A 27,302-nucleotide genomic window follows, 5' to 3' on the forward strand; every position below is an offset into this window, starting at 1 on the left:
CGGGGTGGCAGTCAGGAGAGGGTTCTAAGCCCGCATCTCCCACTGATGAGCTGGCTGGCTTTGGCAGAGCTGTCAGGCTTTTCTCCTAACGTGAGAGAGTGGGCGCCATCTTGGTCTAAAGTCCCTTCAGGCTCAGAACGTCTTTTCCAAGAATAAGACCTGGTGGCCCAGGTGTTTCCCTTCCACACTCATTCCTCAGTCAGCCCACCCTTCACAACACAGGGGAGCTTCCTGTCTGGAGTCTGCTTGGGGGTCTATGTAGTATTTTATTTTTAACACCTTTCTTCAGGTACTATTAACATATAATACACTTTATATAAAATCTGATGAGTTTTGACTTTAATATACACCCTGAAGCCATCACTGTATTCAAAATAACAGACGCATCATCCATCAGCCCCAGTTTCCTTGTGCCCTTTGTCATCTCTACCCTCACCCTCTCTCCATCCCCAGGCAACTACTTACTCACTTTCTCTCACTAGAGACTAGTTTGCATTTTCTAAAATTTTGTACAAAAAGAATCATCCAGTATACACTCCTTATTATCTGCCTTCTTTCACTCGGCGTAATTCAGTTCAGTTCAGTTCAGTCGCTCAGTCGTGTCTGACTCTTTGGGACCCCATGAACCGCAGCACGCCAGGCCTCCCTGTCCATCACCAACTCCCGGAGTCCACCCAAACCCATGTCCATCGAGTCAGTGATGCCATCCAACCATCTCATCCTCTGTTGTCCCCTTCGCCTCCTGCCCTCAATCTTTCCCAGCATCAGGGTCTTTTCAAATGAGTCAGCTCTTCGCATCAGGTGGCCAAAGTATTGGAGTTTCAGCTTCAACATCAGTCCTTCCAATGAACACCCAGGATTGATCTCCTTTAGGATAGACTGGTCGGATCTCCCTGCAGTCCAAGGGACTCTCAGGAGTCTTCTCCAACACCACAGTTCAAAAGCATAATTATTTTGTCATAAAATACTGCTGAATAGTATTCCACTGCATGGATATACTGAACTAGTTTACACATTCAGCTGTTGCTGATACTTGGGTTGTTTCCAATTTGAGGTTATTACAAGTAAGTTTCTTCTCATCACCTGTGCACATATATTTGTGTAGAGATATGCCTTTATTCCTCTTGGGTAAATACCTAGGCATGAAATGACAAGGTGTGGTAGGTACATGTTTAAGTTTTAAGAAATGGCAGAGTTATTTCCCAAAGAGATTATATTAATATGTCGCAACTTCTCACTGACAGGGTGCAGGAGTACCAGTTACTCCCCAAAGCATCTGGTTTGGTGAGTTTGAGGGGAGGCTTGAGGCTCTCTGCCCTTTCCTTCCAACCACTACGGTGATTTGGTGGGTCCAAGTTCTGAGCACTTCAGAAGAAGGGGCTGAGTCTAGGTGACTTTGTCTACAGTGCTTACGCAGCTAGACTTCAATACTAAAGACAGTTGATGAGGACTCTTGCAGCTCCATGGTATGAGATGATATCCCCTGACTGCTCAAGAAGTCTCACCCGAATTATGGTTACTCAGTAGGAGTTCCCTGGTGGCTCAAACAGTAAAGAACCCAACATTAAAGAACCAGCTTTGACCCCTGGGTCAGGAAGATGCCCTGGAGAAGGGAATGGCAACATACCCCAGCCTTCTTGCCTAGAGAACCCAATGGACAGAGGAGCCTGGTGGGCTACAGTCCACGAGGCCGCAAAGAGTCTGACATGACTGAGCGACTAAACACACACACAGTGGTCATCCAGTTATGGTACTTCTGAGAATGCTGTTTCAGAAGAGGTGTGGACCCCATTCTGTGGCTAGGTGATTAGCTGCCCTACTTGGGCTATAGGGCAGACTTCACAGCCTCAAAGAGGCATGCTACTCCTGGCCCCTCTGCCTCAAGCAGACTGCCAAAGCCTCTGCAGCGGTTGGGCAACCCTGTGGCTCTGACCAGAGCCTGCGGACCGCCTCTTGGGGTCAGGGCCGCCCAGATTGCATCCCATTACCATCTCAGGGAGGAAGAATTTTGCAACAGCAGTTCCTGCCCTGGAGAGCTGGTGAGAACTTCTCCTTAACAAAGACAGCAGGGAGGTTGAAGCGGGGTGGGGGTGGGGGGCAGTGGGGGGGGGCGGGGTGCAGGGAATAGAGGGAGTGAGGGGCAGAGCTGGGGCTATGGGAGCAAAAGGGCAATAGAATCATCCCTGCCCTAAAGGACAGTGGTCCCTTCCTGGAGGCTAGACTTACTCAGACACTTTTATTAGGGCTGGTTCTTATTCTAGCAGAAGACATCATATTCTAGTAGGACCTCCAGCGGGAAGCTCAGACCTACCTGATGAACTGATGGGGGGAGGGAACCCAGAAGAAGCCTATGCTCTAAGAGGAAGCAAGATGCTCTGGGAAGAGAACTCAGGAGGAAATCAGGGGCCAGGTACGGGGGAGCTTGACTGTCTCCCCTTATTTGGGAGAGATGGAAGGGCAATGTTGAAGACCAGCCTCTAGCTTAACACTGCCCCCCAAAGAGTCCCACCAAGTCCAACAGAGAGCACAGAAGCTCCACAAAGATGTTGGGAAACTTGTTAGACCCTGGGGACCCTCCAGCCGAAGGTTCCACAAGGGTCACCATAGTCCATCGCAGAGCATGGCACTGCGAGGGCACCAGTCCACCAGAAAAGAGCCCAGGGCACAGGTCTAGCCCAGTAGCACCAGAGGCACACCTAGGGGATGCCTCCAACAGATTCCCCCATATTTCTGGGGAGCAGTCTATGGGAATAAGCCCTGCATGAACACATGGGTCTGAGCCAGTGCAGTCTGGGTTATCACTGTTGACATGACTTAATTTGTGCTCACAGGCTGGGGGGTGCCCTGGGAAATTTGGATGACATAATTATTTCTTTAAATCAGATATCACTCAAATGCTCCAACATACATCAGTTCTCTCACTCTGTCAGTTTATTCAGTGCTCAACAAAACGATATCAAGCACCTAGAGTGTGCCAAACTCTGTGTGGGATAGCTTTGGGGAGACAAAATTTCATATATATATATATATAATCCCTTCTTTCAAGAACCTCGCAGCATGGAGGAGGAAGCCGTCATACTGATGATTATAAATCCCTGAAATTGATGCCATCGTAGAGGTAAGCCTGGGGATGCAGAGAAGCACAGAGAGGGGTGGCAGTGCGTGGAGGTGACAACAGGCCTGAACTGGAGAGGAGAGAGAGTTGGCCGGCCCAAGAGGGTGGGGAAAGGGAAAAGGAACTGTGTGCCAAAGCCCAAGAGGAACCAGAGCAGCTGTAGTGGGGGAACTGCGAGTTGTTCCCTGTGGCCAGAGTCAAGTATTCCAGAGGGCATGGCTAGAAATTAGGCAGGAGAAGCATCAGAGGCAGGGGCACCAAGTGCCCAGATCAGGAATTTGGCACTGACTGAGGGCAACAGGGGTCCTTGAAGAGCTGTAAGAGGGAAAGGTAATCAAACTCACATTTGAGGCAAATGGTTCTGATAGAGAGTGGAGGATGGATTGAGAGGGGAAAGACTTAAGGCAGAGAACATTTAGGAAAATAGTGATCTGGTCATGGTGGTAGCAGCAGCAGCAGGAACCAACAGTGCCAAGCACCATTCTGTTTTGTAAATATAGACTCATTTCATCCACATGACAACCCTATGTGGTGAGTGCTCTAATTATCCCCATTTTACAGATGATGAAACTGAGACCAGTAAGACACAATAACTTGCCCAAGGTCTACAGCCACTGACATTGCTGGGATCCTAACTCAGACAGATTTGCTCTGAAATTCAGAGGTGTCCCACGATGAATCCAGTAGCTTAGGTGAGAGAATAAAGCGGGGCCTAATTCGTCAATGAAGATATTGAAGAGGAGATAAGACAGAAAGATGTTAGAGAGATGGCCTTGGTAGAGAGGAGGAGCAAGGTGAGCCTGAGGGGCATGCCCGTTCCCCCGTTAAGGAGCAGGGGCACCCATGTCAGGGAATTCATGAGACCAGTTGTTTTTTTTTTTCCTTTAGCCACAGAGTTTATTGTTTGAATATTTGCAACCATTATTCTATACACAAATGTTAATTTCTTACAAAACCCTGCATTCCATATTGCTGGGTCACTTCACTCTCCATTTTATGCCATATTTCCATCAAAAACTGTTTCCCTAAATTACAATGTGCCTGGTTGTGTGTTGTTGTTCAGTTGCTAAGTTGTGTCCTACTCTGCAATGCCATGGACTGCATAGCCCACCAGGCTCCTCTGTCCATGAGATTTCTCAGGCAAGAATACTGGAGTGGGCTACCGTTTCCTTCTCCAGAGACCAGTTTTCTATATGTTGAGTTTGCAGCATCTGTGGGACCTCAGGGTAGATTTCAGGAAGTGGTTGCATGTAAGAATTTGAGCTTAGAGAGAAGCTTAGAAGAGAAGCTGGGAACTATAGGTGTGGGAGACGCTGACCCAGACTGGATAGGGGCTGAAGCCAAGGAGGCAGGTGGGCTGGTCTAGGGAGAGCAGGGAGACAGGGACCAAGGCAGACTCCAAGGAACATCCATATTTGAGGAATGAATCAATAAACAAAGCAACAAACGAGACCAAAAGAGTTTCTCAGAGAAATAAAAGAAGAATGGAGTTAGTGGGGTGAAATGTTGCAGAGATCAGATAAGACTTATACAGTATCCATTTCACCATAAATAAAGTTTAAAAGCATACAGCAGGTTGGGAGAAAATATTTTACCATAATTGACAATTATGAGACAGTATGAGTGGATAGGGTAACAGGTCCTTATATAGGAGAAGGAAATGGCAACCCACTCCAGTGTTCTTGCCTGGAGAATCCCAGGGACAGGGGAGCCTGGCGGGCTGCCGTCTCTGGGGTCACAGACACGACTGAAGCGACTTAGCAGCAGCAGCAGCAATAGGTAATAGGAGAGTACATAATAATAAGAGAGCACACTGGAACAGTCTTTTGAAGAACGATGAGTAGTATTTATCAACATTTAAACACGCACAGTTATGACCCAGCAAAATTGTACTTAAGCTGCTGAAACATACAAATTCCCAAAGATCTACATCCCAAGATGCTCATAATAAGAACCTAAATATTCACCTGTAAGTGTTAGTAGCTCAGTCATGTCCGACTCTGCAACCCCTGACAGGCTCCTCTGTCCATGGAATTCTCCAGGAAAGAATCCTGGAGTGGGTTCCCATTTCCTTCTCCAGGAGATCTTCCTGACCCAGGGTCAAACCCGGGTCTCCTGCATTACAGGCAGATTTTTTACCACTGTGTCATGAGGGCTTCATTCGTCTATAAGCTAATTACCAAATAAATCATCTTACATCCTTGCCATGGACCATGATGTCATCACTGAAAGGAATAAGATGGATCTATATGGACTGATGTAAAATAGGAACATGATACATTGTTAAAGTGAAAAACAACATAACTAGTTTAACACTCTTAACTATGCATGGGGAAAAGTCTGGAAAGATGATACACCTGTACACAAGATACAGGTGAACAGAGGGATGGAAAGGAATCCAATTTCACTTTATATGCTCTTGCATCACCTGTATTCATTACAGTATGCCCATTTTATTTTATAATATTAAAACAGCTTTATTTAAGAGAAGGGTTTACTGGGTTTAGCAACTCTAGGTTATTGGGAACCTTGGCAAAAGCTGTTTCCGCAGCGCAGTGGGAAGGAAGCTGGTTGCAGTGGGTTAAGCAGTGAACAAGAAGTTGGTGAAGTGGATACAGCAACTGCTCGCTGTGTTTTCAAGAAGTTTGCCTTTGAAATGGAGGCAAATACTTCTCCCAGAGGGAGAAGTAGCTGAAGGACTCCTAGAACAGAGGAAGGGAGAGAAAGACAAATGCAAGTTCAGGGAAAGAGGTGGTTCCAGGAAAGAGAGGCACAGGGACCAGGAGGCAAGACCCTCAAGGTTATGAGAGGCAGTGGGTCCCACCAGCAGGTGCAGGAATTCAAAAGAAGGAGAAGAAAGGATACTTCTCATCCCGCCCCTAGAAGGAAGGAAGAAAGTGTACACATAAATTCAGCACATGTGTCAGTGGGCGGTGGGGTTGCTTGCATCTCCCTTATAAAGAAGAAGGCATATTTTGAAAATGAGACAGAGATGGACTAGGCAAACCACCACCTTCAGACTCCTCTAGAAACCGTTAGCCAGGAAGGTGTGAAAAGTCCCAGTGCTATCACAGAATTGCCAGGTAGAGCCTTGACCTTTAGTCAGAGTCCCAGGACAGACCTCGTTGCTCCTCTGTGGGGACACCTCCCCTGGTGGGCCTCCTGAACTTCCCCCTCGGCAGCCCTGGGTCAGAAGTTTCCACACAGAAGCTGCCTTCTCCTGTCCAACATCCCTGACAGCTACCAAGCCCTGGGTCACCGTGGAGGCATCAGTGGCTACTGAAATAACAGCAGCAGTAGCAACAACATCAGGTGGGTGAGCAGTGTGGCCTTCGGGCAGCTGGGGACATATTCTGATAGAAGGAACTTGGAAACGTCATTCTCTTCCTGTGAGTCCCCTGAGAACTGAAGTGATGAATTACAGAAACAAAATATTTACGTCTTCACTAAGGCAGCTCAGTACAAATGAACCTCCTACAGTAATAGAAATGTCCTACAGGACATCTGCACTATCCAATATGATAGCCAAAAGCAGAGACATCACTTTGCCAACAAAGGTCCGTCTAGTCAAGGCTATGGTTTTTCCAGTGGTCATATATGGATGTGAGAGTTGAACTATAAAGAAAGCTGAGCACTGAAGAATTGATGCTTTTGAACTGTGGTGTTGGAGAAGACGCTTGAGAGTCCCTTGGACTGCAAGGAGATCCAACCAGTCTATCCTAAAGGAGATCAGTCCTTCATTGGAAGGACTGATGTTGAAGCTGAAACTCCAATATTTTGGCCACCTGATGCGAAGAGCTAACTCATTTGAAAAGACCCTGATACTGGGAAAGATTGAGGGCAGGAGGAGAAGGGGACAACAGAGGATGAGATGGTTGGATGGCATCACTGACTCGATGGACATGGGTTTGGGTGGACTCCAGGAGTTGGTGATGGACAGGGAAGCCTGGCATGCTGTGGTTCATGGGGTCGCAAAGCGTCAGACACAACTGAGCAACTGAACTGAACTGAGTCACATGTGGCCACTGAACACTTGAAATGAAAAACTAAATTTTTTATTTATTTTAATTAATTTAATTTTAAGTAGCCATATGTGACTAACCTCGTTTTCCAGGGGACCACATGGAGGCCCAGAGAGAAATGACTTGTCCAAGCTCACCCTGATCTTTAACAGCAGAACCAGGACTGGAAAACAGTTCTGAATTCACCCTACCATCTATAGGCCTGCGGTGGGCTCAGTGGAAATGAAATCAGTCTAATGAAAATTGAGAAGTAGGCTGCTTGGGAACTCCCTGGCAGCTCAGTGGTTAGCACTCCATGCTCTCATTGCCGAGGGCCTGGGTTCAATTCCTGGTCAGGAAACTAAAATCCCACAATCTCACGGTATGGCAAAAAGAAGAAAGAAAGAAAGAAGTAGACTGGTTGGGAAATGTCAGATCTGGACTCTCCTTTCTACATCCAGTTGTCTGGGACAGAGAAGTACTTACAGGAGCTCAGAAACCTAAGGCTGGGATCCAGTCCCTCCTTGCGGTGGACAGAATGCCAGATTTGAGGTCAGGTTAAAAAAAAATGTCTTAAGAACTGCTTAAAACTCAGTTCATCTGCGTCACTCTAGGTAAGTTGCCTAACTTCACAGTCTCAGTTTCCTCATTCAGAAAATGCACATCTCATGCAGCTCCTGTGAAGATTAAATGATACAGATTCTGAAAAGCACTTTTCTTGGATGCTAGGCCCTAGCAGGCACTCATCATTAGAGCTAAAGTGACGACTGTTATTTCTGGTTAAAGCAAATTAAGATATACCTGGAAGTCAGCCCGGAAAGCAGACCCGCTGCTTTCTCTTGCTTGGCAATGTAGTGGGAAAGACCCCATGCTTTTAGCTGATCAACTATTTCAGTAATAATAATACCAATAATAAATGCTAACCCTGTGCTTTATATATGTCTTAAGTGTTTTATAAGTAATCTCTCCTTTCATCCTCAGCACAACCTGGTGAGTCAGAGTCTACCATTGAGTCTAAAATGAGTCTCATTTTACAGATGAGCAAACTGAGAATCTGAAAGGAAAAGTCGCTTGTCCAGAGCAGCTAGGCTAGCAGAGTTCTTCACTGCTGCACTCAGGGCCTCTCCCCACAGGTCCTGGGTCTCTGTCTGGGTTTACCATCACCTGACCAGGAGTCTCTGGGTTCTCCAGCATAGTAAAGAGAAAGGTGACAGAATGTTTGCCAAACGGTTGGACTCAAAGGTTCTTTCCTAGGGGTAGGCAGCTAAGATGAGTTTTCCACAGGCTCTGAGTACCCTGTGGGCCCTGGGATGCCTGGGGCAAGAGGTCAGGATAACAAGTAGCAGAGGGCCTGGGGAATCAATCACTGTAAGGGTAAGGACTTGGGAGGGTGCGGTGAATTAATGTTCACAGCTCCACCCGAATTTATCCTTCCAATTGTTATCAGTAGCAAATGTGACAAAACATATGCTTGGTGTCATCTGTTTTCAAAAATGTATTTGAACTTGGATGGGATTTTAACCCTTACCAAATGTCTTTCTTTCCAAATGAGATGGTCTTGGTTCCAAAATTAGTAGCTACTACTGACCCAATTCCAAGTGGACAAATCAATAAAAAAATATCAATGTCCTAAGAGAGGAGCATGGTCAGAGAGGATGACTGGGGAGTGAGGAGAAAGACAAGAAGAGGTGAATAGGGCACCCATGTGGGGGTGGAAGTTGAGAAGGGCGTGGCGTGGAGAAGGAATTTATGAGGATTTAACAACACCGGGGGTGTGTGGGGTGGAGATGAGAGGCCAGGGAAGAAAACCACCAGACGTGCCAAAGGCTAAAGCTCCATTTCTGGTGCCTTAAAGAGCTGTTCCTTTTGAGATGGGAAAAATGTTGAAGAGCCATAGAACTGCTGGGGGGTAAGCACGGGAAGCCCGACACAACTGGAATGCAGGGAGAAACAGGCAGGGCAGCTGAAAGAGCTCGGGGCTGCTGAGCTCAAGGCAAAGACAAGAAATCTGTGCCATGACGGGCCAACTACTTCCTTTGGGTGGGCCTCAGTTTCCTCATCTGGGAAATGGAAAGATTGGCTAGGAAACCCCTTCCCAAAATGAACTCTGCGAGTTCATAAAATGACGACTAAAGAGCTGACCTGGGAATTAATTATTCAAACTATCAAAAGCATCCCGCACCCTCAGGGGCTCCACCCCAGAATTGAGCAATATAATCCACCACTCACTTCCTCACTGTGTTCTCAGCACCGCCGCCCTTTCTTCAGTCAGACACATCTGCCTTTCCTGGAGGTGTCCCACAGGTGACAAGCCCAGAATCATGGTAAGTCTTGAAACACCCACCCCTCCCACCTTCCAGACACTTCTCTGTTCTCTGTCCCCCTTGACACCCAGGCTCCATTTGTCCCCTCCATCTATCCCCACACCTCTCAGTCTCTCCATTCTCTCTTTAGACCACTCTGTCCTCAAAGGGAGAGCCTCTGCTCCTCTTCCATACCCCTCTCTCCAGCAAGCACCTAGGGCAACTCACTGCCCACCCTCTTCTCTTCCCGCTCCCAGCCAGCTCTCCCTGCCTTGGCTAGAATTGAGTCTGAACCAGATCTTAGTGAGGCCCTCCTTCCCCATATTAAACACAAATATGTGTGGATTCTATTTCTAGAGAGAAAGAATACTGGAATTGTATTCAAACAACCTGGACTATGTTGCGTTATTATTGTGTTGCTGCAGTTAAAAAGATTGCCTTAAGTATTTGGGCTCTTCTAAGTATAAAACTTCTGTGAAATAAATTAGAATCATGCTTTCCATGGAGTCATTAGGGGGCTGGCAATTTCACTCAGTGAGGGACTGTCCTGTTTGGTTACCCAGGACATAATTGGGTGGCTACCAGCAGGGAGCCAGTCAATTCAAGGACATTTGGTTTATTATTTCCTGTGAGGGTTGTTTTTTTCATCCTGGGTCTAAGGAATAGCAAAGAAAGCAATGCACGAAACATCAAACAATCGGAGGGAACTATAGCCAGGTTAAACTCAGGATATCTCAAGAAATCATCTTACAACTATGTTTTTGTAAATTCACTTATTTATTTTCATTTTCAGCTGCACTGGGTTGTAGTGAGCAGGGGCTTTTCTCTAGTTGCAGGAGCTTTTCCCTGCGGTGGCTGCTCTTAGTGCAGAGCACGGGCTGTAGGCTCACGGGCTTCAGTAGTTGTGGTACCCGGACTTAGTTGCTCTAGGGCATGTGGGATCTTCCTGGACTAGGGATCGAACCTGCGTTCCTTGCATTGGCTGGTGGGTTTTTAACCACTGGAGCACCAGAGAAGTCCACAACTGTATTTGAAACGTTGAGTTGTGATTTGTTTTTTTTTTTTAAAGAGGCAGATCTGTGGACTGAAAATAGCATGTGAAGTCATTCACACCTAGTTGAAATTCTGGCCGCAGCACTGAGAGGCTCTGTGACTAAAAGGTGGTTTCTGAGCCTTGCTGTGCCTGTCTGTTTGTAACTGCCGAGCAAGACCATGTACCTGGCGAGGCACAAATCGGATCTCAAATATACATCTCCCTTCAACTGTCAAAACATCCTCACCAGAGACCGGTAAACCAAAAAACAAACAAACAACAACAAAACATTCCCCTGCCCCAGCCTCCCGTGGCCGGAGGTCATTGCCCTGGCCTGGTTCCCATTTCTGAGTTCTCTACCTTCTGTCCTGACTTGCTGGTCGCGCCCTGGTCCCTGAGACTGAGCCTTCGTGTCTAGTAATGGGAACTCACCCATACACCTCCAGCCCATCTCCTGCACAGTTGAACACTGGATTATCCGGAATGAGGACTGGGCTGTGACAACTTGCTTGGCTGTTGCTGCTGCTTCTGAGAGAGGCAGTTTCTGTGGCTGCCCCACCTCTGCCTTTTCGCAGCTGATGCTTGTAAATGTTAGGTTCTCCCCTCTAAGGGCACAAGCTCTCTGCATCCATCGTGCTCTGTATCCACTCTCAAAGGTGGGTCTTCTCTTAGGTCATGTGTTCCCTGAAGAGCATCTCTGATCATCAGCTCCCAGAAGTGACCCACCTTGTGATTTCAATACTCTGGGCTTCTGAGAAAACTTGGTCTTGACCCTGGGACGGCAGAGTCAGTGGTTTCTCGCAGGTTTTGCAAGCAACACTGGCTGAGCCAGCTGTACTAGTCACCTCTCTCACTACGGTCCTGTCTCCTGGCCAGGCAGGGCCCCATCTTTATCATCACATCTTTTAGGTTCAGGGACTGACTTAATCTGCTCTATTTGTGATCTCTGTATTCTGAGAAGGCAATTTATCTGGCCCCCGTCACTAGCAGAGATACCATCTCAGAAAAGTGAAAGTTAGGAATTCTTTCACTCTAGAGGAAAAGGGCTTTGTTCTTCTAGTTCCTCGTAACCTCATTCTGCCTTCTTTGCTAAGTATGATTGATAGTAACAGTTTCTTCTGCTAAAGAGGAAAACTTCCTAGGACTTTCGTGTTGATGGTGATGAGGATGATATTACTGATTTAATATTTCTATTTCCTTTACACTTATGTTGTTGTTGTTTATTAGCTAAGTCATGTCTGACTCTTTGCGACCCCATGAATTGCAGCATGCCAGGCCTCCCTGTCCATCACCAACTCCTGGAGTTCACTCAAACTCATGTCCATCGAGTCGGTGATGCCATCCAGCCATCTCATCCTCCGTCATCCCCTTCTGCTCCTGCCCCCAATCCCTCCCAGCATCAGAGTCTTTTCCAGTGAGTCAACTCTTCACATGAGGTGACCAAAGTATTGGAGTTTCAGCTTTAGCATCAGTCCTTCCAGTGAACACCCAGGACTGTTCTCCTTTAGAAATCCCATGGACTGTAGCCCGCCAGACTCCTCTGTCCATGGGATTTCCCAGGCAAGAACACTGGAGTGGGTTGCCATTTCCTTCTCCAGAAGATCTTCCCAACCCAGGGATTGAACCCACAACTCCTGCATTGGCAGGCAGATCCTTTATCACTGAGCCACCAGGGAAGCCCAATACACCTTTTTTCTTTTTTATTGAAGTATAATTGATTTATAATGTTGTGCCAATCTCTGCTGTTCAGCAAAGTGACTCTGTTACAAGTCACACACACATACACATTCTTTTCTACACACCTTTGATTCATCTGTTGTAGTTGAGATATAATCCACATGTGATAAAAGTCACCCATTTACAGTATACAATTCAGCGGGATTTTGTATACAGACAGTCCCCAACTTACAATGGTTCAACTAACAATTTTTCATCTTTGCAATGCTGCAAAAGTGATATGCCTTAGCTGGAAACTGTTCTCTGAATTTTGAATTTTGATCTTTTCCCAAGCAAGCAACGTACAATAAGATACCCTCTCATGATGCTAGGCAGCGGCCATGCAGTCATGAGAATAAACTCATGAAGTCTTTTGTCTCTGGCTGTTTTCATTTAGAATAATGTTTTCAAGGTTCACCCATGTTGTAGCCTGTATCAGTTCTTCATTATTTTTTATGATTGATTAATACTCCTCGTATGCATCCATTTGCATATCCATTTATCAGTTGATCAGCATTTGAATTACTTCCGCTTTTTGGCTGTGTGCTGCTGAGAAGATTCACATACAAGTTTTTGTGGGGATATACGCTTTCAGTTCTCTTGAATATACTAGGAGTGGAATTGCTGGATCATATGGTAACTCTATGTTTTAGCTTTCTTAACAGCTGTTTTCCAAAGCAATTGTACCATTTTCTATTTCCACCAGCAGTATATAAAGGGTTCAACTTCTCCACATCCCATCACCATCATTATAGTCCTTACTTTATTATTATGATCATGATACTCCAGTACTCTTGCCTGGAAAATCCCATATATGGAGGAGCCTGGTAGGCTGCAGTCCATGGGGTCACTACAAGTCAGACATGACTGAGCAACTTCACTTTCACTTTTCACTTTCCTGCATTGGAGAAGGAAATGGCAACCCACTCCAACGTTCTTGCCTGGAGAATCCCAGGGACGGGGGAGCCTGGTGGGCTGCCGTCTATGGGGTCGCAGAGTCAGACACGACTGAAGCGACTTAGCAGCAGCAGCAGCAGTGAGTATGAGGTAGTTCCTGAGCCTTCTTATTTTGTATTCGTCTCTTTAACACTGGGTACCATGTTGAGGTGAGTTACAGACTGGCATAGGGTCACAGGATGGCCATATCTTGTTATAAAGAAATGACATGATAGTGATACAGTTTGTGGTTCAAAAGGAAGCTAATTCAGTAGCTGGTCACTTTAGTTTATTTCCTTTTGGAAAACTGGGATAATATTTCAGAGTGGCTGCAGCTTCCCACGAAAGCAGGTTCTCTGCTACCCCCATAACAAGGGCAGAGCCCACAAAAGTTAGCTAGGGATAACCTGCGGTGAGGTTGGGGGTTGCTGGAGAGTCAGGTTTGGAAGAAGGCACCCGTGAGCAACACAGGAAGGATCTCCGTCAGGATTGGAAAGCCACCCAAACAAGAATTATGTGTCTCCACCTGCCTTCCCTGCTTCCTGCTGGCCTTCCTCCTTATGCTGGGAACATACTGCCTTTCTCTGCTCACCCCTGCATGGCAGAATATGCCTGCTCAGAGCTCCCAAGACAATCCGCTACATTTCCACCCATGTGGGAAAATCAGTCATCCACCTGCTTATGATTTTTAATATATTTTTTCAAACTACACAAGTGTTCCCAGAGGAAGCCTCCCACATCAAAAGAAACACTCTGGGTGGTACAACTTCCTTTTAGCTTGGGCATCCTGAAACCCTACTCTGCTATCACTCAGATTGTTTTTCCAGAACACTTCATTTTCTTCCAAACTTTAAACTTTTTACTTTGTACTGGGGTAATAGCTGATTAACAATGTCATGACAGTTTCAGGTGAACAGAGAAGAAACTCAGCCACACATATATGTGTGTCCATTCTCCCCCAAACTCCCCTCCCATCCAGGCTGCCACAGTGAGCAGAGTTCCATGTGTTATACAGTAGGTCCTTGTTGGTTATCCATGTTAAATATAGCAGTGTGTACATGACCTTCTGAAAGTCCCTAACTACCCCTTCCCCCCACCCCCAGCCCCAGCAACCATAAGTTAATTTTCTAAGTCTGTGAGTCTCTTTCTGTTTTGTAAGTAAGTTCATTTGTATCATTTATTTTTGTTTCCACATATAAGGGATATCATATGATATTTTTCCTTCTCTGTCTGACTTGTTCCACTCAGTATGACACTCTCTAGGTCCATTCATGTTATTGCAAATGGCATTATTTCATTCTTTTTAATGGCTTTAGGTAATATTCCATTGTATATATATATATATATATATATATATATATATATATATATATCACAACTTCTTTATCCATTCTTCTGTGGGTGGACATTTAGGTTGCTTCCATGTCTTAGCTATTGTAAACAGTCCCACAATGAACACTGGGGTGCGTGTATCTTTTCAGATAATGTTTTTCTCCAGATATATGCCCAGGAGTGGGAATGCAGGGTCACATGGTAGCTCCATCTTTATCTTTTTAAGGAACCTCCATACTGTTCTCCATCGAGGCTATACCAGTTTACATTTGCACCAACAACCAGAGCAGTCCTTCCAAAATAGCATTCAGAAAGTTGGACAAAAGAATTCATCTCTTAGCTTTAAAGTCAAGCTTTGATCTTTTTCTAGGGATCTAACCCAGTTAGATTTCCTGCTTAATTCCCTAGGTTGAAAAATGAGTGGTACCTCCTGTTTCTGACATTAAAATCAGCTTCAACGGTCAAATGCTCACCACCAAGGATCCAAGACAGCATGTTCTCTAGGGATTACAAGGGGAAGTTTCAACAATGGTTTGGGCAATGTCATGGAAAGTGATAAGAACCTCTCTGACATTGAAAGAAACTAGACGCTTTTTGTGAAATCATTTTTTCTAAATGTGTCTCCAAAACCTTAGAACTTTAGTGACTCCTTGAAGTGAAAGTTACCTCCATATAATATACAAGCTAACACAAAGAATTCCATCTGAGATGTACAAGTTGTTGGGCAAGAATCTGGGGAGGTTTTACTATGCAGTAACCCTGATCTCTCTTCTTTAGGCTGAAACAAAATTCACTTCAAATATGGAAGGATTTAACTGGGAAAATTACAGCGATGAAGATTTTGGCAATTACAGTTACAACACTGACCTGCCCTCTATTCTACCAGACTCTGCCCCATGTCGGCCAGAAATTCTGGATATCAATAAGCATGCTGTGGTCGTCATCTATGCCCTGGTCTTCTTGCTAAGCCTCCTGGGAAACTCCCTGGTGATGCTGGTCATCTTATACAGCCGGGTCGGTCGCTCTGTCACTGATGTCTACCTGCTGAACCTGGCCATGGCTGACCTGCTCTTCGCCATGACCTTGCCTATCTGGGCCGCCTCCAAGGCAAAGGGCTGGGTCTTCGGCACACCCCTGTGCAAGGTGGTCTCACTCCTGAAGGAAGTGAACTTCTACAGCGGTATTCTACTGCTGGCCTGCATCAGCATGGACCGCTACCTGGCCATTGTCCATGCCACACGCACGCTGACCCAGAAGCGGCACTGGGTCAAGTTCATATGTTTAGGCATCTGGGCCCTGTCCGTGATCCTGGCCCTGCCCGTCTTCATCTTCCGCAGGGCCATCCACCCACCCTATTCCAGTGCAGTCTGCTATGAGGACATGGGTGCCAATACAACGAAATGGCGAATGGTGATGAGGGTCCTACCCCAGACCTTTGGCTTCCTCCTGCCCCTGCTGGTCATGCTGTTCTGCTACGGACTCACCCTGCGCACGCTGTTTTCAGCCCAAATGGGGCAGAAGCACCGGGCCATGCGGGTCATCTTTGCTGTCGTGCTCGTCTTCCTGCTCTGCTGGCTGCCCTACAACCTGGTCCTGGTCGTGGACACCCTCATGAGGGCCCATGTGATCGCCGAGACCTGTCAGCGCCGCAACGACATTGGCCGGGCCCTGGATGCCACCGAGATCCTGGGCTTCCTGCACAGCTGCCTCAACCCTCTCATCTACGTCTTCATTGGCCAGAAGTTTCGCCACGGACTCCTCAAGATCATGGCCATCCATGGCCTGATCAGCAAGGAGTTCTTGGCCAAGGATGGCAGGCCTTCCTTTGTTGGCTCTTCTTCAGGGAACACGTCTACTACCCTCTGAGACTCCACACCGGGCTCCTTGCTTCCCCTCAGCATCATCCCAAGCCCCATGTCCTCTGGCCGTTCACAGTCTCATGTCAAGGCTGCTCCCTGTTGTGGTTACAGGAAGTTGCTGAGGCCATGTCCCTAATAGGCCCCCATCACATGGACTAGACAGCCTGTCCTGGGCCCACCTCTTGCTGTAATCACCATGTCAACTGATAGAGCTTGGTGCATCCTACCACTGAGCCCACAGTGCTCTATCTTCTGGCAGACATCCTTTGAAGGTATTCTTTTCAATGATTACAAAAAGTTCCCACTATTGGGAACCATTAATGTAAAACACCATTGGTTACTTCCCTAACTCTCCCTTTCTTGTCTGCTGGCAAAGTCCCCTTCCCTTGAGAAAGGCTGAAAATGACAGACACTCACTTTCCAAGATTCCCTTAAGATAGGAGTGGCTGTATCATCTTGTTCTGATTTGTAATACTTAAAAGCAATAGTGTGCTGGTAAACCACTCTCCTAGGGGAAAAATATCTTGATTTGTAGCATTTGCCATGTGCCATGGTGTATATAAATACTCCCACCATAGCCAATTTCAAGGGTGATGGTATTTAACAATGAGTTCAAAAAATCTAGAAAATGTAATAATCAACTTTCACCGTCTGGAACAAACTGGTTTCAGTGCATCATTATCTAAGAGGAAGTCTTCTGGGGCCAGAAGACACCTGGAAAGTGTTCCTGATTTGAGAGAAAGTGACATATCCTTGGTTCTTGACTTTGAATATGGTTGTAGGATAAGTTCTGTTGAGGCAGCCACTTTGTAACAATGATGCAAAAAATATACCCAACACACAGGCTGATGGAGTCAAACAATAAAAAGAACCTGAGAATAAAGAGCCCAAAGTAAAACCACCATAAATAATCAAATGAATTTTAACAAGGATACCAAGACTATGCAATGGGAAAAGGATAGTCCTTCAGCAAACTGTGCTGGGAAAATTAGATATCCACATGCACAGAATGAAAATGGACCTTTACCTTACATCATACACAAAAATTGACTCAAAATGGATCGAAGACCTAAAATTAGAAGCACAACTATAAAACTCTTTGAAGGAACCATAGAGGGAAAGCTTCATGTCATTGAATTTGGCAATGATTTCTTGGATATGATGCCGAAAGCACAATTAACCAAAGAAAAAATAGTTTAAGTAGACTGCATCGAAGTTTAAAACTTCTGTGTGTCAAAGCCAAACACAAATATTATGTTTCCCTTTATATGAAGTACGAAAAATAGTGACATTCATAGACACCAGAGGCTAGGGAAAAGGGGGATATGGGGAATTATTCTTTAATGGGTCCAGGATTCAGTTTGGAATGATGTAAAAGTTCTGGAGATGGACAATGGTGATAATTGAACAACAACATGAATGTACCTAATGCCACTAAGCTGTACATTTTAAAAAGGGTAAAATGGTAAATTTTATGTTAGTATATTTTGCCACAATCAAAAACAAACAAAAAAATCTAGTTCTAAAAAGGCAAACTTGATCCACTGGAACCACCTACTTATAACTTCTTAAGTGAGATAATTAAATGTCTATTTTGTGTAAATTACGTTTAGTTGGGTATTACATTACTTGCAACAAAAAGCACCCCAAGTGCTACAGAGAGGTCGGGCAAGGGTGAGCAGAGGTCCTCAATGAGGGTCTTTATAATAAATAAATCCTTTTGCTGTTTATGGAGTACATAGAAAGAAGGTCTAAAATCAAGATGGCGGCTGGTATTTCCTCCTTCTTCCCCAGCCCAAGCCTCCTGCTGCTAAACACATATTACAGAAGGAAACATATCCTGGGATCTTCCTGTATGTCTTGTTTCCCTGGGTGAAACAGTAGTCAAGAGTGTCAAGGGTGGGAGGACTTAGAACTGCCTAGAAAGTCCACCAAATCAGCTGGATTGGGTAGCCGAAAGTCAGAGAGCTCTCCTGAGGTCAGCCAGTGACTCCCACTCTGAGTTCCCCTTCACTCTCTTCTCTCTCCCACCCAAAACACACACACACACACACACACACACACACACACACCCATCATTCAGGTTTGACAAAATGCCACACTCATGCAGAACGGGAAAATGACTATGTCACCCAGACAAAACAAACAATTGATCTCATTTCTTCAACCGTATTAAGAGCCTACTGTTCCAGAGCTTTGGGTAAAGCAACAGTCAAAACAGACTGAGCCTCACACTGACACAGCCCCTGTTCACAGGGCTTGGCTCTGAAAGGTCTTGGGCGGGAGGGGCTCTGGGTCCAAGCAGCCTGCTAAGACAGTAAGGGAGCAAGGGGAACTAAACCACACTTTTACCAGCTTCTGATCACTTTCATGTTAACAACTCTCTGACCATTAAACTGAGGAGAGAGTATCCTTGGCTATGGCACAAGACCTCTCCAGCAAGGCAGAAACAGACCTTGGAACTGAAGTGCTCAAGGGACAGGTGACCACCACTCCTAACTCAGGAACGTGCTTTTCCTTTCGCAGTCAGCAAGCGGGATCAATTCACCAACAATAACCCCTCCGTTCCAAGCTCACTCTGCCAGGTACTGGGCTGAACTCAGGATCAAGCATGACGTAGCTGTTCTGGCTGAGCTTCAGAACAGCTTCTGATTCAGCAAGAGGAAAAGGCAGGGGAACGTGTTTTTACCAAAGCCCCAAGTTACCGGAGGAACCAGTGGTGTCCTAACTGGACAAGGCGGACTAAGTGGACAGCTCCCTGCGATGACTATTGGTGGGAGGAGGCCACCCTGGTTCCAGGAACTCTGCTCTTTCCTCCTGGAACCAGGGCTGGAGGAAACATGGTTCTCCAAGGAAAACAAGAGGATAAAATAAGCCCAGAAGCAATGAGGTGGAGGCTGAGTTGGACTTAGGTGAACCGCTAATACTTAGCCCTGACTCTTACTCACACTCTCACACACAAGTAAAGACTGTCTTGGCATAAATAATCAACCTGCCAAGCCATCACTAGCACAGGGCAAATCCAAGGCCTGCTGATGTCTTTCTCTCTGATGTTTCCAGGTTTGAGTCAGGGCCCAGCAGCTCTCTGCCTAGATCTGCCCACTCAGTCTAAGCTGGCCCTCTTACTTTCAGAGATATATGTTCCTCTGCTTACACTAACACCATCTGTCTTTTTCCTCTGACCCAGTATTTATGATGTCTTCCTCCACCACCATCCCTCCCCAGATTCTGAAAGATGGGATCCCCTCATTCATGACATCAGGACAGCCACCAGCCTCTCTTGGGTGATACAAAGAAGTACCTCCAGTTTGCACATCACGTTGAAACACATCACGTGTAGGCGCACGTGGAAAACCACACCATCACACAATACCAAAGACAGGGGAGACCTAGAGACGCCCCTCCCCACGGAGAGGCTGACTCTTTCAGTACATAAATGAGGAAACTGAAGCCCAAGCAAAGCATCTTGACCAAAATCTCATGGCTAAATAGTAATGAAATTGGAATAAAAATTCCTAGTTCACTTCATTTTTTTCAGATATTTTGCTTTTCTAATGGTAAATTTTAAAACATCTTACAAAGGAACAAGAAACAAATACACTGAACTTCTCAGAGCATTCAGGTCACGCTGCAGGGCCAGTCTACATCTTCAGGGCCTGGACTCATCCGTGTTGGCACTGGGCTTTGGAATCTCCACCCTGTGATAAAGGTAAGAGCCACCCGAGGTTTGGGGCACAGGTGTGAAAGCAAGCTCAGCTGGGGTTACCCTATTCTGTGCTGGCAAGCAGAACAGTTAAGAGGCAATCATAGACCAACATCGAGTTCAAAGACAGGCCAAACTAAACCTTCTATTGAGGCACATGCTCTGTCACACAAGATTCACTTAGAAAAGCAGAACTAAATTTCTGAAAAGAAGAAGGGATTTGTTAGAGGGATCTGACTGTAGCACTTGGGAGCTGGTTCAGGAGCCTAGAGTAGCTGTCGACTTTGCTTCTGGTGCTGGGACGTGCAAGTGACAGGACATGCAAGTGAGAAGGAAAGATGCACATTAAGGGGCGAGGAGCAATGACAGACTGAGAGATGAGTGGCAAGCTCTGGCTGTGGATGGCCCGCCTGCTGGATGTCTGTTGGTGTCTGCATCACAAAGGTCTCTTCCCAGGTGACTCAGTGGTAAAGAACTCACCTGCCAATGCAGGAGACACAAGTTGGATCCCTAGTCTGGGAAGATACCCTGGAGAAGGAAATGGCAACCCACTCCAGTATTCTTGCCTGAAGAACCCCACAGACAGAAGAATCTGGCAGGCTACAGTCATGGAGTCACAAAGAGTCAGATACAACTTAGTGACTGAACAACAACAACAGCAACGTGACAAAGGTCAGCACACTCCACGCAGGAGCACTCAGAGCTGCAGACCCACTGCCAACCGCGAAAGCAAGAGCAGCCAGAAGATAAGCGCCAGTAATGTCACAGTGGTGCTGACTCTCCAGCACATAAAACATGCAGCTCTGGCCAACGCGAACCTGGAATGATGCAAGGAAGGAAACTGGGGGAACATAGTTACAGCTGAACTAAAAGAAAAGTGAAAAGTGAAAGTCACTCAATCATGTCAGACTCTTTGTGACCTCCATGGATTGCAGCCCACTAGGCTCCTCTGTCCATGGAATTCTCCAGGCAAGAATACTAGTCTTCCCTTCTCCAGGGGATCTTCCCAGCCCCAGAGATCAAACCCAGGTCTCTCACATTGCAGGTGGATTCCATTCAAATCTTTTGCATGAATAGAGGTTACCTATGAATAGAACTCGAGAGAAAAAGGAATGGTTACCACGAAGGTTTGGATTATGCTTTTTCAAGTTTTAGTCCATCAGAAAGGAGCACACGGGGGTATTTGAGGGTCCTGATCAAATTTTCTTTACCTTGATCTTGGACACCTAGTTCACTGTACTCTCATTCTTTAACCTATAAACATAAGTTTTCTGCAAGCTGTTCACAATAAAAATGCTTTCAATCATTAAAATAAAAGAAAAATCTATGAAGAAAGTTATCAAAACCACAAGCGGACACCTCCAGTAATTTCAAGGAGCCCCTACAGGGTGTTGGGCAGAGGTGTCTATTGCTCTGGGGTCCAAATGCAGCAGAGTAGAAGACAGTATCATCACCCACTACTTCTAGGAGAGTAAAGAGGTGCAACCTTTAGAGAAGGTAATTTGATCAAACCTACTTCAGTGCACACACCCTGTGATCCAGGAATGACACTTCCAGAAATGCACCCTATAGAAATACCCACATAAGCGGACAAATGTCCATCAGTAGGGAAGTGGCTAGTTCAACTGTGAAGGTCCATCCATACCATGGACTGTATTGATGGCAGTTGTTTAAACATAAGGTTACAAACATGATGTTAAGTGGTAGAAACCAGAACAGAAGACCACATATTGTAGAATCCATTGACATAAAATGTCTGGAAAAGGTAAATCTACAGAGGAAGAAAGCAGATGAGTGATTGCCTGGGGCTGGGAGTGGGAGCAGGGCGTGATTGCAAACAGGACTGTGGGTCTGTTAGGGGCAATGGAAATATTCTAAGTCTGGATTGTGGTATAGTTGTATAACTCTGCTAATTTACTAAAAATAATTATATTGTGTACTTAAAGCAGCTTAAGTTTATATTAAACAAATTATACTTCAATAAAACTATTTTTAAAAACCTTAAAAAATAATGAGGTAGTTACAGTCAGCCCTCCACATTCACAGGTCCTGCATCTGTGGATTCAAACAACCATGGATTGAAAACAGTTCAAAAAAATATTCCAGGAAGTTCCAAAAAGCCAAAACTGACTTTGCCATGCATTAACAAATATTTTCATAGCATTTACATTGTGTTAACTATTACAAGGAGTCAGGAGATAATTTAAAGTGTACAGACCAGGGGGTGGGGTGCTAAAAGAAAAGAAAATAAAGTGTACAGAAGTATATGCAGAGATTATATGCAAAGACAATGTTATTTAATTAAGTTTCATATAAGAACTTAAACATCTATGGATTTTGGTACCCAAGAGCGGGGAATGGGTTCCTAGAACCAATACCCTGTGATGCCAAGTGTTGGTTGTATACGAATGGACATGGAAAGATCTTCAAAAACCATATTGAATGAAAAAGGAAAGTAGAACAGCATGTGCAGTAAACAGTTTATCCATTTGTGTAAAAACATTATAATTATATGGCTTTATAAGTGTTCAGAAAAACATCTGGGAGGAAATACACCAAGCTGTTCAAAGGACTTCTTGTTAAAGAACTTTATTCTCTTTAGTCATATTCATGATTAATTCATATGGCTTTGCATTGTTCTAATTTCTTTGGTTGGATCAGAGTTTTTGCAAAAACGAAGGAACTGAGGCCTGGTGTTTATGGATGAGACCTATGGGCTAGCACAGATATAGGCCTCCTTATGGACAAAGAACCTGAGCTTTGTGGATGTGCCTGTTTCTCATTGAGCAGTATTAGTCTTTTTTTTTTTTTTTTAACTTCATTTCCTGATAAAGCTGCTTTTTGAAAAATATCACCGTAAGTTGATGCTTTCATTTGAGATAAAGTTATCATCTCAAATAAGTTAAACACTAAGGGGCCAAAAAAGAGCCAAGGAGCATTAAAGTCCAATGGAGCGGTATTTTTAATTTCTATCTCCATGTTTAAAATGGGCTCTTTGCTTAAAATGCAGCTTTATGGGCAAGCCCAGACTGGATCAGCATCCTGGCAGGAACCTGATGGCATAGTGGACTGGGCAAGGAGATAGAGTTTCATCAAACTCGTGAGAATTCAATACAAAGAGCTTTAACAAAAGTGGGGGAAGGATTTGGGGAAAGTAAGGAGCAATGGTTCAGCACCCCAAGGCCAGTAACGACTGGGAGCTGTTGCTATCCCTACGCCTAAGGAGTGAGGTAGGGGAGCTATCGCAGGAGCCCAGAAGGAAAGCTGTATGATAAGGCCTGACAAGAGTCAATCCCAGTATCCAAGGAACAGAGGTAGGAGAATAAATGCCCTGACCTGTAGTTTTGCCCACAGATCTCCAACCAGGGCTCCCATGAGCCAAGCTCAGAAATCAGAGTATGGGGAACCCACTAAGGTAGTCCATATTGGTCAGCATCCCAGGGCACAGAGCGTGGTAAAAGAAGGCAGAGAGTAGGTCTGAAAGCACGAATAGAAGGTATCCAGCTTATGGTTAAGGTAAGGTGACAGTCTAAGCTAAGGAATGTGAATGGCTGAAGGTGGGTCCCTGGGAATCTGGAGCTAAGGTGAGTCTGATCAAGACTCCAGTTTATGTTGATGGGAATGTAAATTGGTGCAGCCACTATGACGAACAGTATGGAGGTTCCTCAGAAAACCAAAAATAGAGTTACCATATGATCCAGCAATCCCACTCCTGGGCACATACCTGGACAGAACTATAATTGGAAAAGATACAGGTGCTACCATGTTCATAGCAGTGCTATTCACAATAGCTGAGACATGGAAACAACCTGTCTATCAACAGATGAATGGATAAAGAAGATGTGGTAATATATGCAGTGTAATACTATTCAGACATAAGAAAAGAATGAAATAAAGCCATTTTCAGCAGGATCGATGCACCTAGAGATTATCATACTAAGGAAGTAAGTCAGAAAGAGAAAGACAAATACTATATGATGTCACTTACATGTGGGATCTAAAAATTTGGCGAAAATAAACCTATCTACAAAATCAAAAAAACTCACAGACTTGTGGTTACAAAACTGGAGGGACTGTGGGGGAGGGAAGGACTGGGAGTTTGAGGTTAGTAGATGGAAACTATTACATATACAGCAAATAAACCACAAGTTCCTACTGGACACAAGGTACTCTATTCAATATCCTGTGAAAAATCTTTATGGAAAAAAATTTTTAAAGATATGTGTGTGTGTGTGTGTAACTGAGTCACTTTGCCATATAGCAGAAATTAACACAACCTGTACATCATCACTACTACAATAAAAAATAAATGTCATTAAAGTCATGCTATTAAAAAAAAGATTCAAGTTTAAAACCCATTGACCCAGAAGCCATGGGGCAAATCTGCTCAAACTGGAGATGAGAAATGTCCTGTTGGAATTAAAACTGTCTGTGAGGATGATTCTTTCCCTTCCAGATATATGTTCTCCTTCCTCTCTTTCTCCTTGTACACTTCTGGTCTCTAAGACCCCCACAACTTCCCTTAGCTGACCTCTAGCCAAAGGCAAGGTGGCCTTGCCAGGAGTCTCCTCCTGACCATTTCATCCGCCCAAGGTGAGACAGATGTAGGGGTGGGGAGGGGGTGCAGGGAAGTGTACACATCACTGCCCCAACCTAAGGCCCCTCCTCCAGCAGCTTCATAGCCATGAGCATCTTCCCGGAAAAGACAGATGCATCACTGATTTCTCAACAGAGTCTTGCAAAGTGTGATGTCAGACCCGTCCCCTTGGCCATAACATTGGGGTTGGTGTCCTAGCAAAGCTGGCTCTGGGCCAAGCTACCCAGACGTTGGGTCAAACTCTTGATTTTCACAAGGTGTCCTGTCCCGTGTTTGCTTTCTATTCCCACCAGAGCAATAACTCCCACCAGCTAGCATTTCTAGAAGACTGGCTTGGAGATCCAGCATTATGCGAAGGGATTTACTTCTAGAGTACGCAGTCGGCTATGGCACTGGGGTACCTCTTGCTTCCCAGGTGACTCAATGGTAAAGAGTCCGCCTGCAATGCAGGAGACACAAATTCAATCCCTGGGTTGGGAAGATCCCTTGGAGAAGGAAATGCAACCCCCTCCAGTATTCTTGCCTGGAAAATCCCATGGAGAGAGGAGCCTGGCAGATTAGAGTCCATGGGGTCACAAAGAGTCAGACACAATTGAGTGACTGAGCACAGACACACACACACACACATACACATGCCCCCTGCCTAACTCCCTTGCCCAAGGATCCAGCTCAACTGCCAAAAATGAAAAGCATGACTCCCAGGGAGCATCGAAATGCTTCCAGGGTCTCAGTGTCATAGTAGCTCCCAGGGACCAGGGTCAAGGTTGTACAAAATCCCTCTGTTTATGGGAAGATTCTACTAATTTCACTTAAAACATACGTGCAATAAGTGTGTTAGTCACATGGTAACACACTCCTTTAAGGCTGTGCGGCGTCAAACCTGCCCATCTATCAGTGGTGGCCTTGAACGGCTTTGCCTAAATCTAGACTGTCGGGGTGGAAGGGAGCTTAAAAGATTCACTTCTAGACCGACCTCTCCTTTTTGCAGGTGAGCTCCTTGTTGCCCAGAACAGGTGAACACTTGCCAAAGGTCTTGAACTGTGAGTGACAGAGGCAGTGCTAAGCCCTGGTCCCCAGAGTCCGCATTCATTCTCCTCTTTGCCATACTGGGAAAAGTGAAGTCGCTCAGTCACGTCCCACTCTTTGTGACCCCGTGGACTGTAGCCTACCAGGCTCCTCCATCCATGGGATTCTCCAGGCAAGAATACTGGAGTGGGTTGCCATTTCCTTCTTCAGGGGATCTTCCCCACCCAGGGATTAAACCCAGGTCTCCAGCATTGTACACAGACGCTTTACCACCTGAGCCACCGGGAAGTCCTCCCTACAAGTTGCTGGGAAACCTAATTCCCACAGGACGAATGGCAGGGCTCAAGACTGTGCTATGACCTTTCACTTCCAAACCTGTAGATAAAGGTTCAGGGAGAAAGAAAACTTTTTTTTTTTGAGAAAGATTCAAAGGGCAATTTCAAAGTTGCTAGGACCGTCACTTATTCACTTATTTCCATCCATCATGTGAAGCAGGTAAACATTTGGAGCTTATTCAGTGGTAAACATTAACACGATTAAAGCTTCTTGCAAGAGATTTGAACGCCAAGAAGACTTACACTCACACAGAGAGGGTTTTTTGTTTTGTTTTGTTTTTTTCACTTTTTTAACAGTTTGGCTGAAGTGTAATTGACATGGCCAAAAAAAAAAAAAAAAAACACTGCAGGTGTTTATAATCAAGGTACTAAACATATCCATCACCTCCACAAGTTTCCTTGCATCCCTTTGTACTTTTGCTTTTTTGTTGTTTGTTTTGGTTTTATTTTTTTTTTAATGTTTTCAGAGGTTTTGTTGTTGCTGTTTGTGATGAGAATACATTTGAGATCTACCCTCTTAAAAAAGATTTTAAGTGTGTGATATCGTATGGCTTATTATAGGCACTATGTGCCTGTGCGGTCATTCCAGTCGTGTCCAGCTCTTTGTGACCCCATGGATTGTAGCCTAGTAGGTTTTTCTGTCCATGGGATTCTCCAGGCAAAAATGCTGGAGTGAACTGCTGCACCCTCCTCCCAGGGATCTTCCTGACCCAGGGACTGAGTCCACGTCGCCTGCATTGCAGGCAGATTCTTTAGCACTGAGCTGGGGAAGCCCTCTAGGCACTGTTTTGTACAGTAAATCTCTGTAAGTAATTCATGTTTGGGATACATTTTTTAACCCAGCAGATTACAAAAGGTTAAATTTTTTATTATGCCAATGTTAGTAAGAAAAGAGGGAAATTTAATTCCAAACATGATTTTTGTAAGTCACAGAGAGTTTTTTTTTAACCTAAAAGAATAAACATAAAAGATATTTTAAAAGAAAAACTCTATTAAAGCATGGTGAAATAAGGCATAATTAAGTAACCACCATTAACAGATAAGTATTGGAAGAAAGGTACCAAACCATACCTGGAGGGAGTTTAGCAGAGTGGTTGAAGGTGTAGGCCCTGGAGTCAGATCCCTGAATGCACATTCCAACTCTAGTTTAATTCTTGTGCCTCAGTTTCTTCCTCTGTAAAATGGGCTAAAAAGTAATTAATAAGAACCAACCTCATAGGGTAGTCTAGTAATTACATTAGCTAGTTAATACATAAAAGCACTTAACCCAGTAATAGACTATGGTAAGCTTTCAATAAGTGTTAGCTATTAGGGAGTTCCTTAGCTGCCCAGTGATTTGGACTCAG

At 45.1% G+C, this 27,302-nt stretch overlaps 1 protein-coding gene across 1 annotated transcript; it reads left to right on the forward strand.

Annotated features, from left to right (window-relative positions):
- The first annotated feature begins 15,219 nt into the window (after positions 1-15,219).
- On the forward strand, positions 15,220-17,176 carry CXCR2 (C-X-C motif chemokine receptor 2). Its single transcript, XM_055573436.1, has one exon. It carries the CDS (start codon positions 15,238-15,240, stop codon positions 16,300-16,302), a length of 1,065 nt encoding a protein of 354 aa, XP_055429411.1. The 5' UTR covers positions 15,220-15,237; the 3' UTR covers positions 16,303-17,176.
- The last annotated feature ends 10,126 nt before the right edge of the window (positions 17,177-27,302 follow it).

Source organism: Bubalus kerabau, chromosome 3 (assembly GCF_029407905.1).
Source record: "Bubalus kerabau isolate K-KA32 ecotype Philippines breed swamp buffalo chromosome 3, PCC_UOA_SB_1v2, whole genome shotgun sequence".
NCBI classification, from domain to species: Eukaryota; Metazoa; Chordata; class Mammalia; order Artiodactyla; family Bovidae; genus Bubalus; species Bubalus kerabau.

Excerpts from the sequence above, each read along its gene's own strand:
- CXCR2 (XM_055573436.1), top strand. The coding sequence starts at position 15,238 with ATGGAAGGATTTAACTGGGAAAATTACAGCGATGAAGATTTTGGCAAT.